At 41.8% G+C, this 16,707-nt stretch overlaps 1 protein-coding gene across 3 annotated transcripts in view; it reads right to left on the reverse strand.

Moving 5' to 3' along the window:
• Positions 1-16,707, reverse strand: part of ptprea (protein tyrosine phosphatase receptor type Ea) — a 50,130-nt gene that overhangs the window by 5,166 nt on the left and 28,257 nt on the right. The window contains exons 3-14 of one of the 3 annotated variants that reach the window (XM_080049336.1): positions 8,213-8,290; positions 7,466-7,559; positions 6,389-6,462; positions 4,612-4,748; positions 3,813-3,903; positions 2,900-2,976; positions 2,545-2,581; positions 2,363-2,460; positions 1,582-1,701; positions 1,043-1,206; positions 580-715; positions 192-341 (exon numbers count right to left, since the gene is read on the reverse strand). In XM_080049336.1, coding sequence (XP_079905462.1) covers positions 192-341; positions 580-715; positions 1,043-1,206; positions 1,582-1,701; positions 2,363-2,460; positions 2,545-2,581; positions 2,900-2,976; positions 3,813-3,903; positions 4,612-4,748; positions 6,389-6,462; positions 7,466-7,559; positions 8,213-8,285 — 1,251 coding nt within the window. In that variant the 5' untranslated portion in view covers positions 8,286-8,290. Of the gene's footprint in view, positions 1-191; positions 342-579; positions 716-1,042; positions 1,207-1,581; positions 1,702-2,362; positions 2,461-2,544; positions 2,582-2,899; positions 2,977-3,812; positions 3,904-4,611; positions 4,749-6,388; positions 6,463-6,625; positions 6,737-7,465; positions 7,563-8,212; positions 8,291-16,707 lie in introns of those variants that run through there. The other 2 variants (XM_080049335.1, XM_080049337.1) reach the window with 2 other exon arrangements.

Raw genomic sequence — 16,707 nt, forward strand, 5'->3', positions numbered from 1 at the left:
TTTTTTATTTCTTTTTATCAGAGATGTAAACTCAACCGTTGTTTAGACTACTGTAGATATTTCCATTATCATTGGAAAATGTAATAAACTACTCCTGGTATTGGAACTAGTTCAATCTAGTTCTCAGTTATGTGTGTGACAGGCTTGATCTTTTTTTTGGGGGGCCAGAATATGAGAATATTTATTCTTACTTTAAACTCTTCCTCTAGGCCGACTCGGTCACCGTCTACAAAGGTGTTGTGCAATTTGTGCAGATGTCCTTCCAGAGACGACACGTCCAGCTCCGTGTCTCCGTAGAGGTAGTATTCAAGCAGGGCCTGGTAGATGAATGAGTACTGCATCTGGGGTTTAGAACGAACACACACGCACACACACACGCACGCACGCGCGCGCACGCACGCACACACACACACACACTTTGCATTAGCACATTTGAACAACTAAAGCAATTATTGGTTGCACGATAATTTATAAATTACACAATAATTTACACAATACTTCTCTAATGTTGGTGTTAAGTCGTGTGTATGTGGCTGAAATAATAGACGAGTGGGAATTTGTCCTCTTTATCCTACTCACATCTGTCTGTACGAGTTGCGACCGCTGCTCTCGTATCTTAGCGACGAAGCCAAACACGTCAACTTTCTGCTCGGCGTGCATTATGTCAATCATGGCGTCTATTACGATGAAGGTTCCCGTCCTCCCGACACCGGCGCTGCAGGGACACAAAACAAAAACAAACCACAGACTGAACAAATGAACCGCAATCCTCAGCTGACACTCGCATGCTAATAGACAACAGCCAGTGAAACAAAGGGACATCTGTGCTTGTAAACGCATTGTATTGTTATAGTCACTCAAAATGTGTTCCAGTCATAGCCCGGGCAGTTTGTTGACAGACAAAGCGGATATTCAAACCCCAAATATATATTTAATCTCCATAGAAACAAATTGGATAATTGAAACCATTCAAAGTAATGTTCATGGCCAAGTAAACAACAGAAAAAAAAATAGCATTTAGCTCAGCGTTTCTTGTATATACCTGCAGTGGACCACAATTGGCCCAGCGAACGGTGGATTAACCACCTTGACCTTCTTGAGGAACTTGAGCATGCCGATGGGGGAGAAGGGAACTCCAAAGTCAGGCCAGCTGGTGAAGTGGAGCTGTGTCACGAGCCGGGGAGTCTTGGCCGCATCGCTGGCTTGCTACATAGAGACACAAAAAGCAGGCAGAAACAATGTTTACACCTGCACGGCATGTTGGAAGACACACCAGACGTGCTATAGGCCCCGGGGCAAACTTTTTTGATGTGTCTTCAGTTACAACAGGAACCATTAACAAAGTAGCTACAGCTTTCGCTTAAATGATCTGGATACATTTCTGTACCCTGAAGCAAGACTTTTGCAGAAGTTATTCAGACGTATATAATAGCTTCCACCAGTTTAAAAATGGTGTAGTTAGCTTACTATGAAAATAGGAACTCATCTACAAATGATACTACACGCAGTAATACTGTTTCACAAACACCAGCCATGTTTCTGTTGGCACACGATTTCTAGGAAGCATGACTTTGAACTCACATATTGTACGCAGAACTTGCGTATGGTGTAGTCCACGAGGACTGTGAAGTCTTCTACTGCCACCCTCACATTTCCATACGTCCAGCAGCCCTGATCAGGCCAGTATTGGTAACACTTGTCCTGGAAAGAAATGACAGCCATTATTCAGTAACTCAATTACCTTTTCAAAAGAGTTGTTCTTCCGTAACGCGTTTTCTTTCTAGAGACAAATTGGTTCAAATGCAAAAGCGCACATGGTTCAATTTCACAGCCAGTCAATCCAGATTAGTGTTAAGTGAGAGAGGTGAAGCCGGTCAATATAAATCCTTTATGGGTTTTTATGACAGCGCCTTTTAGTGGACTTAATTTCCCATAATGTAGCCATCGATTTCAAGTCGTCCACATGCTGATTTAAATCTTTGCCAATTGTCTTTTTATTGATCTTTTTCTTTAGCCTTTCGCCCATCATCCTGTTCAGTGATAGAGCTCCTGTTTGACAGTTCTCACAATAATGACTGCACAATTATAGAATAGAAAGGAGGTGTCAAGACTCAAGGGGGGAGATGCAGGTGTGAAATGAATAGTTGGAGTTCAACTCCTGTTGTTTTTAACCTTTTGACCAAAACTAGCCAAATCTATTTGAAGCACATTTCTGCTTAAATTGTTTTGAGATGCTCCATTAATCTCTACAGAGTCAAAGCATGCTGTGGAGCTTGAAGCGATCTGTTCTTTTGCTCATAGGCACTCCAGAAGTGGAGGCAAGACACTTTTAAGAAATACCCAAGGCTTAGAAATCACTCACTTCTTTCCTTTCTTTTAGATTCGTCAACATGACAATAGTCGCTACTTTCTGCTCCCATATCATCCTCCAGAAATCTGCTACGGTGTCTTCTTTTGGGCCTGTAAGACAAAAAAAAAGTTTAATTTAATAACCAAAGTATCAGCATAATAACGATGTTTATTTATAAGTGCACTATATTTTACCTTGTGCTGCTATGAATTTGTTCTTTTCTGTGAAACCCTGTAAGAAAAAAATAATACAGAGGCAATCAATAATATTAATGTGAATAGCTCCTAATGGATTGCACATTAAATCTGAACTTTTTAAGCCAACAAGGAAGCAAAGTCGTTCAATATACTTGGAAAAACGGAAATATTTGAATAGCATAACACTACCAATGACCCAATATTGAGTTGATTTATTAAACTGTGGAGCAGAAAATTAATAAGAAACCGAGACAATAAATAGTTCATTTGGTAGGCTAGAGCTTGTGTTGCCATTTTACAAATTAATGAAGCATGTGCAACTGAACGATGGAAAAAAACAGGCATAACTCACATCAATATAAGAAGCGTTGACATAGTCTGAAGAGGGATTTCCATCCAGCTGAGTCAACACCACTCTGGAATGATCATCTGTTGGTGAAAATACCATTGGAAAGAAAAGGGGTGTGGATTAAAAGGGGAAAAAAACTATCTTTGCAACTGCCCTCCGATTAAACCATATTCTAAGATTAAAAGAAATAATTTGACTTTTTTGGGTTGGGCATCCAAGAGTTGGATGAAAAGATGGACACTATACTCTCATGTCTATATCCAGAAGCCTGGTTAGCCTAGCTTAGCATAAGGACTTGAAACTAAGGGGAATAGCTAGCCAGTTCAATGTCAACAAAAACCCAGGAGCAGTAATTTCCTTCTGCGACCGGCCGGGTAAAAAAAAAGTCTGGCAAATAACTGACTAAAAAGCAAATATATAATGTGTAAATTGTTGATGTTTAAATGATGATTATGCTAATCTTGGACTGAGCCAAGCTAGCTGTTTACTCCCCCTATATGCTCTATGCTTCAGTCTGTATGCTAAGCTAAACTGACCAATGACAGAGCTCTGTAACCCAACTTTTCCACCAATCGTACGCAACAAAGCCAATAACTGTACTGTTTAACCCTGATGTGTTCAACTCCTCTTTAAGGATCAAAATACATAAAGTAAGAAAAATACGCATACTTAAGTACTAATGAACCAGAGATGAGTGACAAATGTAAAAGTTGTAAAAAGAAAGAAGGGTGAGAAAACTCTTGAGGGCCGAGGTATTTGGTTGTGAATTAATACATGAGCTACTGTACATAGCAAGAATCAACTGCATGTGAGCTGTGAGAAAAAAAAAAAAAAAAAAAAAAAACTTGCTCACACAGGCAGGAAACTGAGAGCTGGGTGTGAGTCAAAAGCAAACCCGAACAGAAAGTACACTCACAGGGAAGGATGTTAGGGTATCTGTTCTTCTCCTTGTTCTCGTCCTTGTTGGCCTCCTCGTACGTCCCATGGGCATTACCCCCGGGCAAGGACTGCAAAGCAAAAATCATAGTTAGAATCTACACAACCTCCCATACTGAAAAAAAACAAAAACAGTCTTACGGCCTGACTCTAGTAAAGGCTTTTGTTCGGCCTAGATGTAAGCACTTCCTACTACCTTCATGTAAGCAAAAAAAGCAGAGAACTTCAACTTCCTCTGTCTACCCTGACAAAACTCCTCAACTCATAGTTGTACGTGTTACATGAAGAATGAGTCATATGGTTTATTTTGACTCAGATCCTCAAAAGTAGTCACACATATCCCGTGGGGTTCTTTTCATGCATGTGGGTGTGTATGTGTATAAACCATGTGTCACTGGCAACATGTAGCTCTAGTAGTTTTCCTGAAGAGAGAATATATAGCCTATGTAAGTCTGAATCGGAGTTCATATGGGGAAAACCCATTAACTCACGATTTTAGAAATTGTTTATATAAGTATAGTATATAGTTTTTTTTCCCGAAACAGTTAATAGCTTAAACACTCCGACCACTTAACACTTCATTCTTGAGCAAAAATAAGCAGTTTTTTCGAGACACTGGCCCATAATAATGACATCATTATGGGTATTGTATTAATTTATTTTCAAAAATTCCAGTTACATTTATGTAGTACAGCTTTAAAGGTAAAATACAGGGGTTGCCTCAAATGAGTCCAAATGCACCACTCAATGACTTAGTACTTTAACCCCAGGATACTTACATTGTATTCCTCTCTGAAAAGCTTTCCATCGTCAGCTGAGCGGAGCCGGTACTCCTCCTCCAGGTGGTCCACAGGGATGGGGAAGTAGGTCTTGGAGGCTGAAGGGGATCTGGGCAGAAGGACCACTGTCTGTTGCTCTGTTGGGGAGAACAGTTAGGGGTCAGTTTCAAGTGTTGTGTTTCGATGGTGAATTATGTGTTGTGTTAAACGAAAATAATTGATTAAACTGATTTAAGGATCATTAAAAGACCTGCTCAGAGAAATTATTTCTAAAAAACACGATTAGGTTTAGTTAGACCAGTGTTTCCCAACCTTTTAAAAAAAAAATTATCAGAAGTGTCCTGTCAGAATGTTAGAATAATGCTTTAATACAACTGATGGTTTGGTCAAGTTTGCAATTTACTACGACCAATGTCAACAGCTTATCCATTCCATTTTTCTGTTCACACCTCACTGCTCGCTCGCCGACTAGTTTTAAATCAAATTCCTAATTACTACTTTTTCTAATAGTATCTAAGAACCCCTCGGCAACTACAGAAGTACAAGTAGCCCTGGTTGGGAATCACTGGATTAGACACTAAAAGTCATCAAACTAGTTTGAAAAGATTTTTAAATCAGACCAAACATGAAATAATTATCACCGAACATCAACAGGGTTAAAAAGAACCAAAGAACCCGATGGCTATTTTTTTTTTGGATGGAAACCTCTCTTTAGCACCTGACTAAGCATTCGGTTAGCGTTCACAATTTGGAGAAAAAAAAGTGCTAAGAAGGTGTTAGTAACTTGAGGTTTGCAGATACCGCCACCCTGTATACCTGACCTGGTGGTACAGTGGTGTATAACGACTCAGTACTGTATCCAAACTCTATAACACAACACATGGTAAATTACAGACAGCACAAAAAACACACACAGGTACAAAGACATAAAGGCAAAAAAAAAAAAAAAAATGCAATTACTATATAACTTCTGCTTTTTAGATTTATTAATGAAAACATCAACCAAACTTCCTGAACTGGTTTAACATAACATTTGAATATAAACTGTGTGAATATGCTTTCCCAGTAGAGTCTACATCTATGAAAATGAAAATTAAACACACCACTCTCCACAAAAGTGGACAGTATAATTTCTACAGTGACAGCAATTGGCAGCTCAGCTAACCCCTTGATATTTACCTAGTGTTTGTTACAGTTCGGTGTGTTTTCCAGGCATATATCCGAGGTACATTCTTATCTGCTCAGGAATTCAATCTGCTCTGTCCAATCCATTGTATTGTCAGATAAGAAAATATTTCCTAAAGAACCCCTCGCAGATTCTCAAGACCTGTTGTTTCCTGCAACACTGTAATAGCTGTTGGCATACTTTACACAGATCAGCTCTTAATCTAAACTGATGCAACTCACTGCTCTGCTCTTTGCAACCTAAATAGCAAAAAATAAATTTTCACACAGTGTCTAAAATGCTTCAGAAGGTGATGGTGATAACGCATTGTCTTGCTCTTCATATATTAACCACAGGAAGTCTAAACACAACCACAATGCTATGATAGGCCACAACCTGCACATACAGACACAAACTCGACTCCTCATTTACACCTCCCACAATCGGTCTTGACATCTTTCATATTCTATTGCTTGGTGTTTCCGTACATCTCCTCTACGTTCTCGTCGTGCCTATTTGGAGGATCATGAGGACTGTCACTCACTCTCATTCTCACAATCTACAATCTGTCTTTCCGTTTCTCACAATTGTCCAATTAGTAACAACGCTTACCTTGTTCCTCCAGGATGCCATTTGGTATCTTCTTGTCGACTGTTGTGACGACTGCTTTCCTCTGTTTTTTTAACCTGCCGGAATAAAAAAAAATCAAATGAGACACAATGGCAGAGAACATAATAATCAAAGATGCCATATTAAAAACAAGTTCAACTTAAATCAGAGCTAAACAATACTTTTAAGATCTCCCAAATAATCTAAGTAGCTATTAACAAAAACACCTATCCATCCTACCATCTGAAACTCATTAGCTGATGACTTGGGAAGACGGCACTCTAGTCCGAATGTTGTATAGAAAAAACAAAATAATAGTTCTTCGCTGTCCCCCTGTTGCCTGTGTATAGGTCCACTGTCACAGCCTTGGCCTGCCTGTTCTCTTCTCAGCAAGCATGAGAGGGAGTCAGATAGCAGTAACTTCCTGACAACGGGGCTCCGCCCTCAAATGACTAAAGGAGGAAGTGTTTTTTTCACCCTGAGCTCTGCCCCCGAGCCTGGCCCTAAGCCAGCCGGAGAGGGCGCGGGACAGGGGGTGGGTGGGGTTGGAGGTGGTGGTGGGGGGTTTTAAGGGTAGGCATGGGCCGAGCCCGATATGATAGTCTGACGGTATGATAACCTCAAGCAAGAAATACCACAATTTCACGGTATCATGGTATTGCAATTACAGCTATCAAATATGTTATTGTGAGATGTCCGGGTAAAACATTTTTTAATTATTTTTGAGCATATAGAATATTATCCACATTATTTAACTTGTATGATAACATTATACAGGAAATAATTGAATTATTCAAAACCAAATTGAAATAAAAGTAGTCCCTTTAAGTATGCAGCTCAACAAGGTTTTTAGAGACATGCTCACTTTCTAAACATTACGTTACGTTATGATGCAGGAATATTCTGAACATTATCATCCCGTGGGAGGGGGCTTGGACCTTTTCAGAATGGTATGATGGAAAATAATAGCTGTTTTGACTTTATCAACTTTCTTATAACTTGAAACCGGTTACTGGCCCATGCCTAGTTTGGGGTGAGTCCTTGCAGGGCAGGAGTGGGTGTGTGGGGGGGAGGTCTCACCTTAGACAGTACCAGGCTAGCAGCACGATGATGAGCAGCAGCAGGGACAGCACCAGCACGATGGGGAGGACGTGTTGGCTGGGGGACGTCACGTCTTCTGAGGAACAAGGAGAAAGCAGAGACCGGGGGGCGGGAGGGTCAGGGAGCACCGTCAACAAAGAAAGCAGGAAGAAAGGGGGCAAGGCCAAAGATGTAGGTTCTAGCGTTTGTGTGTGCTACACTTGTGTTTGAGCCATGTGTATACTGCTTGATCTGATAAGAAAACCTAAATCAATACTTGGCACAGCAACGCGCCCCCCTCTGTGTTTCTCTCTCCTGGCTACAGGCCTGATTTAATAACTGGCCTCTGCAGTATTTTTGTTGGAAGACAGATAAAAATCAGCCCATTCCGTCTTGTCGGTATGTCTGACACAAAATGAGAGGGCTCTACCAAGGGAGACTGAGCCAAGAGTCACAGCCACACACACAGCAAGCTATTAGCTGTGTTTATAAAGACACACAATAAGCCGTAAATTACTGTCCAGTAGGGCTGCAGGAGTTCATTGTGATCCGGTAATAACAACGCTGTAGAGAAAGGTCTATTATCAAGCAGATGCATGCGCCGAGGAGGGTGCATCATAATCTTATCTAGAGCGAAAAGTGATGACTGCAGTGGATAGCAATTGGATTGTGTTGCTATCTGTAATTGTTAATGTTCAGTGTCCATTCTCACATGTCGAGGTGGGCTGCTCCTGTTATTGTCCTTACCTTGTGTCTTGTTGCCATAGCCGGTGGAATTGGATGTTGTTGTTGTTGCCACCAAAAACAGAAGCGGGACCATTGTGACTGCAGAAAAACAAAATGAAGACGGATATTAAATTTAGTGCCAGACATGTCTGCAAAGTCCAGATTCACGAGGGCATGGCCCCTGGATAGTATCACCATTTAGGAGGCACAAAAGCTATTGAGAGATCTGAGGCATATTTCTTTATACGTGACCGTTGCGTTCAGGAATGTGCACATCGGTGCAAAGTTCATTGAGACACAATGGAACAACACACTCATATCCTGGTCATTCATTAGTCCTGTCATAAAGCTCCCATTGTAATGCCTGTCGTGTCCACACGGGGGCACAATACACCAGTATTTGAAACACAAGGCTGGCTGCCAATGCTTCCTGACCAACCCATTGAGAAAAAAATTGCAAAGATAAAATTGAGGCCAGGGAACAAACATTTTAAAATGTCTAATTTAAATGTAGGCTATATCAAAGGTTGCATGTGTGGGTTACAGTTATGGTACAGTTAAGTAAAAATACTCCAGCTCAATGTAAAAGCCCCATACCGGTCCAATAAGGCATTATTATCATGCTTAAATGAGTGCATTATCAGATTGAGCAAGAGAGAACTTGCGTAAATCCCGCTCTGAGCCGATAACAGCTGGTTTCCTCCGGCTGTTTCCGTGGCAATGCCATGCTGACACAACATGTGATTTCCAGGAAATAGCATGTGTAGAGAGTCTTAGCATGCTATTATAATATGTCAGAAATCACAACACACACACACTTCACATGAACAACATTGCATGTCAACAGAAGGCCTGGATGTCAGCTGACGTTGAACTATGAATTAGTGGTTGAGCTAAGGTAAACTGGGTGTATTGGAGTATGGGGAGAGAACTGGAGAATGAGGCAGCAAGTGGCTTAACACTTACACCCTCATAGCCTGCTCTTTGCTCACCCTACCCCTACTCTTTGATAACAACACAAACACAGTGAGCTCCGTCCAGAGCCCAATGCACAGCATGACATCCAGGAGTCTCAGCCTATTGGCTTGATCCTTCCCTCATTTTCTTCTGGTAGAAGAATGCAGAGGAGGAGGGAGGTTAAAAGAGCATCTCCGATCGATCCCTGCGTTGTTTGAGCATTCAGAATGGGTTTCACATCACATTGATTAAAGCAACTCTATTCTCTAGAAAGCTGTGTAGCCCTTGGGATGTTTGCGTTTTTAAAGGTGTATTTTTTTTTCTTCTCACAAAATACATTAAAAAAAAAGGTTGGAATCCAGGCGCGCCAGCACAAAGCTGATATCACCCCCCTGGTGAAGCAGAGCAGAAGTGTGCTTAGACTGCGTGCGTGCGTGTGTGTGCGTGTGTGTGTGTGTGTGTGTGTGCGTGTGTGCGTGTGTGTGTGTGTGTGTGTGTGTGTGTGCAAACAAGCCAGCGTATGTGTGTGTGTGTGTGTGTGTGTGTGTGTGTGTGTGTGTGTGATGCTGTGCAGCTGCGGTAAGAAGAAAAAAAGAAAAAAAAGCCCAGGCCAAGTGCATAGTCAATGGAAGACAGTGTGTGTTGAAGCCTCCACGCTGTGCCGCAGTGTCCTGTACTCTGTCCAGGCAGGACACACACCGGAGGAATGTGGAGGAGGAGGGCAGCGGAGCAGAGACAACTGACTGCAGCAGCGAGGGGAGAGAGAGGGAGAGAGAGAGAGAGAGAGGGAGCAGGAGGTCCGGGTCAATAATATTTTCTGGAGCGATTAATAAACCTCGACATGTCCACCCCCTACCCCCCACTCCCACCCTCCAACCCATGGGGAAGACTGATGAGAGCATTCTAATGAGGGAAGAGCGGATAGACTGGAGAGAGCTTCCCCCCTTACCCACCTCTTTAAGGGCTCTCTCCCTCTCTCTCTCTCTTTGCAAATGTCACAAGCTTGGATGAGGGGGAGGATATTGAGCTGACTTAGTACAGTACAGTGTGTGATTCCTCAGGGTGTGACTTTGTGTGTGTGTGTGTGTGTGTGTATGTATGCACGCTCACGCACATGTGTGTGTATAGGAGTTGTGGTTTTGTGATGTGGAAATTCACTCACTCATAGTGCCGTTAGGGACTCACTACACAAGCTGCATTGACTTTTATGTATGCTGCTGTGTCTGTCTTGTTTGTTTGTTTCTCTATGTGGTGGTGGTGGTGGCACAACTGAGACGCCCTAGAGAAGAAGAAGTGCTCAATGCTTGCCCAAAGGCTGTATCTTGTGCTCTTGTGCTTAGTTCTTGGCTACCTCTTCTCCCATGCCACCACCTCTGAAGATGTGGCCTTGTGTCATTGTATAGCCTCCAACCCCTTGGCTTGGCTCAACTGCTCCTGGGGGACCACGGGTTGTTTACCCCAAGCTCTCTCTCTCCAGCTTTTCTCATCTTGTCAAAGCAGTGGTCTCCAAGCCTGACCTCTTCAGCCTCTCTTAGGAGATCACCAACTTCCTTTCCCCTGTCCCTGTCGCATAACTTTAAATAACACTTGCTTCCTATTCTCCTGCATATCTAATCTGCTTTTTTCACAATCTCTCCTCACTCAGCATACACTATAATAGCATAGACCACAAGTCTCAAATTAGACTATTATTAGTACAAGTCATCTTTTTAATGCAGGTCAGACTCTGGGCAAACGGTTATCTTCACATTGTGTGTGTGTGCACATTGTGTCTTTCTCCATTCATTTAGCACTCCCAGCCTATAGTCACCACCAACCATCAGCCCTAATGGAAATGGGTCACACGGGAGATGTAAGCTCCGGGGGAAGTTCTAAGGCGCCCTTATTTTCCGATAGGACACATTTGCGAGTATAGCCTTGGGGAAGGGTATTGTCTCCAGCTATAGCCAGACCGCCGGTATGTGTGTCCTGGGCTAACCAGGCATGGAGTTGAATCTGTCTAGAGGTGGGTCACTGGGGTTCCAGGAGGCCTCATCTGTATTGACAGGAACTGAGCTCAAACTCCAATTAAATATTATAAGGGGTAGGAAGCAAGAGTTATTACAAATGTATGCATTAAACGTAACCCACATTAGGATTTAATAATACAGTAGTTTTTGCATTGAAAGAGTGTATTTATTTCTCCTCTCCTCTGTACTTGAAATTTCTGAAACTGTTTTATTCATTTATTTATTATTATTATTTATTAATTAATTAAAGTAAATGCTCTAAAAGATAATATTTTCATATGGAATTTGGAAGAAACATTGTCAGTAGTCATATTAGCCAAAACATTTAATTTTACTCAAACATACATAGAAATAGTCAAACCAGAGACACTGATCATTTGGAGTAGTATATATAGAGAGAGGTATAGAGACCACCTGGAATGCACACAGTGTGACTCACAGCTCTGTCTCCACTGATTACAACCTGCCACCACATAATACCTGCATACCTTACAGCACGTAAACAAAACAGTGGACAGGCTCCGATATATATCAGCATGTCACAAAACAGAGAGAGAGACAACAGAGAATGCAAGCAGCAGGTTGCTACAAGGCCCTCTGTTTTCTTATTTGTCCTTGCTCCAAACATCAGACAGGCGGTATGGGAATTCTGACTCGCAGTGTATCTGGTGTTGTATGTAGTCCCAAGCCGAAAACAAAGATGATGAATGTTTTTCCCCCCTGACAGTGTTTTATATTGGAGGATGAGCTATCCCTCTCTGTGGACTTGTGGTGTGCTTCTTGCTCTGCATTCTCTCAGTCAGGGTTAAAAAAATAAATAAAATAAGACATGAAGTGACATAATAATTACCCTGCCGCTCTCTGTAATTGTCTCACTAGTAGTTAGCCCCCAGAAACCTAACCGTCAGGAAATAGAACAAGCTTGTTACAATAAGAAGACAAGACGGGAGGAAACTGGCTGTCTTTGCCTCCGAAACAGGAAGCCCATGGCATGGCATCGCGCGTTCATACGAGACAGAGCACTGTCAGTTCCTACTGAACAGCGTTTCTCTGGGCACAGAGTCTCTCTGTCTCTTCAAATACATCAGCTGGGGGAATTTGGGAAAATGGGTGGTGGTGGTGGGTGTTGGGCGATGTGACAGGGTGAGTGGGCAGTAGGTACATTGTGTTCTTTGCTGCCAGACTGTTTACCCTTTAGGCCACAAGGAATTTTTCTTTTTTACAAGCTAAGTCTTTAAGAAAGCTTCTAAGAGGAAGGACAACCGCTAACCTATGGGCTAATAGGTGTGCATTTTCTTGTCACCGTTGTGTTTAAAACTTGAATGAAATCGTTCTGTTCCTGCCCAATACTGATCAACCCTAATTAAGTGTTTTTTTAAAGATCAGAAATACATTATTTTATAGCTTGTTTTTAAAAAAAAGTATTAAATAAAGATTTTAGGAAATGTCTTTCTTGCAGATAATTAGTATGATAAATATGACGCCACACAGCCAGGACACGCTTAGCTTAGCTTAGCATAGCATAAAAAAAACGAAATAAAATCTGTCACCAGGCGCCTCTAATGCCGAGTCATTAACACATCAGACCTTTTCAGTCATATATCAGAGTTGTATCGATCTTCTCAACCAACTCTCCACAAGAGAGCTAATATGTGTTTATTCCAAAATGTCAAACTAATCCTTTAAACCTCACCGAGTTCCTTCTAAATATACACAGAAACATTTAGCCAGACAGATAAAGTGGCTTTCCGATATTAGCTTGTGACACATATATCAGTAACAGCATGTATGCCAGTAATAAAGAGAGCATTGTGGTGCAACCAAATAGCAAATAGGTAAGCCTTACTGCTAGAGTAAAAGCTATAAGAGATGATCATTTCTATACTGTATATAATCATGCTTTGTTTCTTTTCTGTAACTAGTGAAGGGTGTCAAACTTAATGCGACGAGAAATATTTCTTAAAGAGTCTCATTTTTCCTCTGATGATCATTAGTGACATGTAACAGCAAACGAGACCATCAGTGCAAAGAATGCTATTTTGATAAAGTTTTTCTTAATGCCTTTATCATGGGTACGCTGACCCAGGAACTACAGCAGGCAATGTAAAAACATTATCACTTTTGTCCAAAGGCGGTGCAAGAATGAACACAAACAGAAAGTTCCTCGGAGCACCTTTATGTTGTAATGTTTGGTTTATATGGCAGTACGATGTAGCAATAGTGGGAAATGTGTGTGAGAGAGGATGATGTTGTAGGCTTTCTGTGAATTTTGTCAAAATGTGTATCGTTATATATGTTTAGACCGCAACAAAACTTTTATAAATTACCTAAATCAATAAAGGATGTTTTTCAAGATGGATCATGGGAAGTCTAGGGTCCAGTGGTTTTGCAGCATGGCCTGTTTTATGGACTCAAAGTCAAAGTCTCTGCATTGATTTGGATAGTTATTTTCTTTAAAAGCATCGAATGAGTCCCTCAACTGTATAAAAAAAAAGAAAAAAAAAGCAATTCAGAATCACTGGTCTACTCTTATAATAATGTGTTTCTATGTATCTTATGTCAAGGAAGGAAGAAAATGAATAAATCAGTAAGCACAGGGTACGATTCTGACCAGAAGACTGCAGGAAGTTTAACAAGTTCACGCTTTCTATTTGCGTAGGTCGTCCTCCTATCACCACTGCTCTCTGTGCTCTCTGCCTTTGGGGAGGTGCAGTGTGTAAACCTGGGCCGGGTTGGCTATTAAAAGTACAGCGCGCTACATTTACGGTCCTGACAGAGGAAATTAAGCTGGGGTGTCACCGTGCTCACACAGCAACCTAGTCTCACGGCATTTGCGACCGCCTCCAATGCAATGTAACCCAATTGGATAACTTATATTACATTGTAGTCCATGCATATATTATTGAGCTAGATTTTTTTCTCCACTTGTGACACACTGTTCATTATCCATTTCCAAGGTTTCTAAAAAGCACACTTTGGAAAATGCAGATTTGTTTTAACACGTAAAACTGCAATTCCTCATAATGTGTTCCCATGGTAACCTGACCAGAGGCACTACCACAAACAAGGCACCCAGGACCAGCAATGGGATTATAGGTGACTTGAAAATAATCATGTAAAGAATGCCTGAGAACGAGTCAGTTCCTGCAAATAATACTGAATTTCTCTGCAATTTCGAAGCCCCTCCATTAACCTACATGTAATTCTCTTGACTGAAGCTCCGACTCAGATATACAAAGAGTACTATGATAATTAACAGGAGTAGTGGTATCACTGTGTCACGCTCTGCAGTATCTCTCACACTTGCGCTATCTATAGCCCCCATTGTACAGTGGTAACAACTCTACCTCTGCAGCACTGCTCTCTTGCCAATCTGGGTTCCTCCCCTCCTGCGCTTTTAGCATTGTCATTAATCAATTCCTGCCTCCTTCCCAGGGCGCCTAGACGCTGTGTCAGTGGTAATGACCTTGGAGACCCGCTGGCTCCACTCTGCGGTGTCAGCTCTCACCGGCTATGGGAACAAATGTACCATCTTTCACAGAGATCTAAGGAGAATGTGTGAAAAAAAAGCATATGTGCTTATGTACATGCTGGTGCTGTGTTTGCATGCAGGATATATAAAAAAGATTAAGTGTATGTAAAAGAACAAAGAAAACCATGTTAACCAATGCCAGAAAATAAAGCTGTAGTGGGTTGCCAGGTTCAGGCCATAACATCCTGTTGAGTGAGATATGGCTGCTACTGTGTAGAGCCGTCCTCACTGGAAATAAGAGCTTTTGTAGCTGCTGCGTATTAGTTAAGAATAACACTGTACTATATTAGAGGCGATTATTGATAATCCTCTTAAAAAACATTCCAGCCATAACTGTAACAATTTGAGAGCAGCTTCTCATTGAGCGTACGACTTCATGTCGTTTTTCTAGCATTCAGATGCTACTGTCACGCTGGTGAGGCCTGGAAACCAAGAGCGTAATTGGTTGTAAATATTTACTCCAGTCTGTCGTCTGCACTAGCAAACACCACATCTAAACTGCCACTTTGCTGGGTGTTTTTTAGTCTGTGAGTTTCGCGCTGTGCAGTAAGTTCCTCTTTCCAAGGCACCAGCAGCTATTTGAGTCACTGCAGACACACTACATATATGCATACGTTTCTTGCACCAAATCTGCCAACAATTGACATGCAAAGCCACACTGCCTGGCTTCTTAGCATTAAATACACACGCATGAGAAAAGCCCGCATAGCCACAAATCCACAAACACTTCAGCAGGGGGTCCATGGGAAAAACACATGTTGCCAGGGCCTGTTGAAAAAAACGCAGTGACAGAAATCATTCCACTTGTGGTCTATCGTCCACAACACGTGTGTGTGTGTGTGTGTGTGTGTGTGTGTGAGTAGGGGGTGGGGGAGGCAATCTCCTCGTGAGGGTCTCATCATGTCCTCCAGACTCCTTACACCTCCCAACCTGACAGCATTGAACACAGAGGCATCCATCTTTTCTCCCACCCTGGCCCCTCTGGGATTCTACCTCATCCTCCTCCTCTCTTTCAATTATTAAGAGGCAGAGCAATTATGGCCTGGAACCAGAGCTGTCGATATAGCCAGGGTAATGTGCTGCAGCTGGCTTGAAAAAAATATATAACCAAAGCGGCCTTGTGACACTTCTCGTTATCACCCGGCACTCTGTGATTACCGGCACTCTGCCGTGAACAGGTATTAGTGTGAGTGACGTGTGGAGGAGAATGAGAGAGAGAGAGAGAGAGAGAGAGAGAGAGAGAGGGGATTGTGTGTGAGGCTGGGAGCCTGTCAGCGTGGTGATGTATAGGAAATGTACTGATCAACTTGTAAGACAATTAAGAGGAGGAAAAAAGTGTAAAAAACATTGGTAAACTAATGAGTTTTTTTAATATGGGGCAAGCACATGGATCCTTTTTGGACATTTTGTTTACATTTTCGACATGCATTCTGCACATGCCTAATTCCTGTGTTTACCAAGATGTATTTTTCCATTATGACAAGAAATCATAATTGAATTGATTAGGCAAACAGGGACTCGAGCGAGAAGTTTACCAGGGAAAGGAGGCAAACCTCCTACAGCATTGCAAAGGAAAACTTAATTGACAGGAATGAGGAATCTCAAACTATTGTCTTTGTCTCTAAAAAACATACAAAAAGTAGTAGTATATTTTAGGGGCAGAACATTGTAGGTATAAGACACCAACATATCAACAAACATTGTGTTCAATGGCGTTAGATTAGGCATGTTAAAGGAACAAGGCATGGAGTTGAACATAGGAACCCTGGGAAACTGAGTCCCGGACAACATAAAATCCTTTGAAAAGTAATGTGTGTTGTTAACATAATGCCCTTGGAACATAGGGCAAGGGTTTACATGTAAAAAAAATTACAAGTTGTTGTTGTGTTGTGGAAGATATTCGCTGGAACTATTTTATGGCAGGATGCAGTGACTCCATGAGGTGTCTAGGCAACCAGCTGGGACTCCACACAGTCATACGCTATTTTAAATTCTGGAAATTCCCCTCAAAAAATGTC

Source organism: Ammodytes marinus (assembly GCF_949987685.1).
Source record: "Ammodytes marinus genome assembly, chromosome: 20".
Classification (NCBI taxonomy): domain Eukaryota; kingdom Metazoa; phylum Chordata; class Actinopteri; order Uranoscopiformes; family Ammodytidae; genus Ammodytes; species Ammodytes marinus.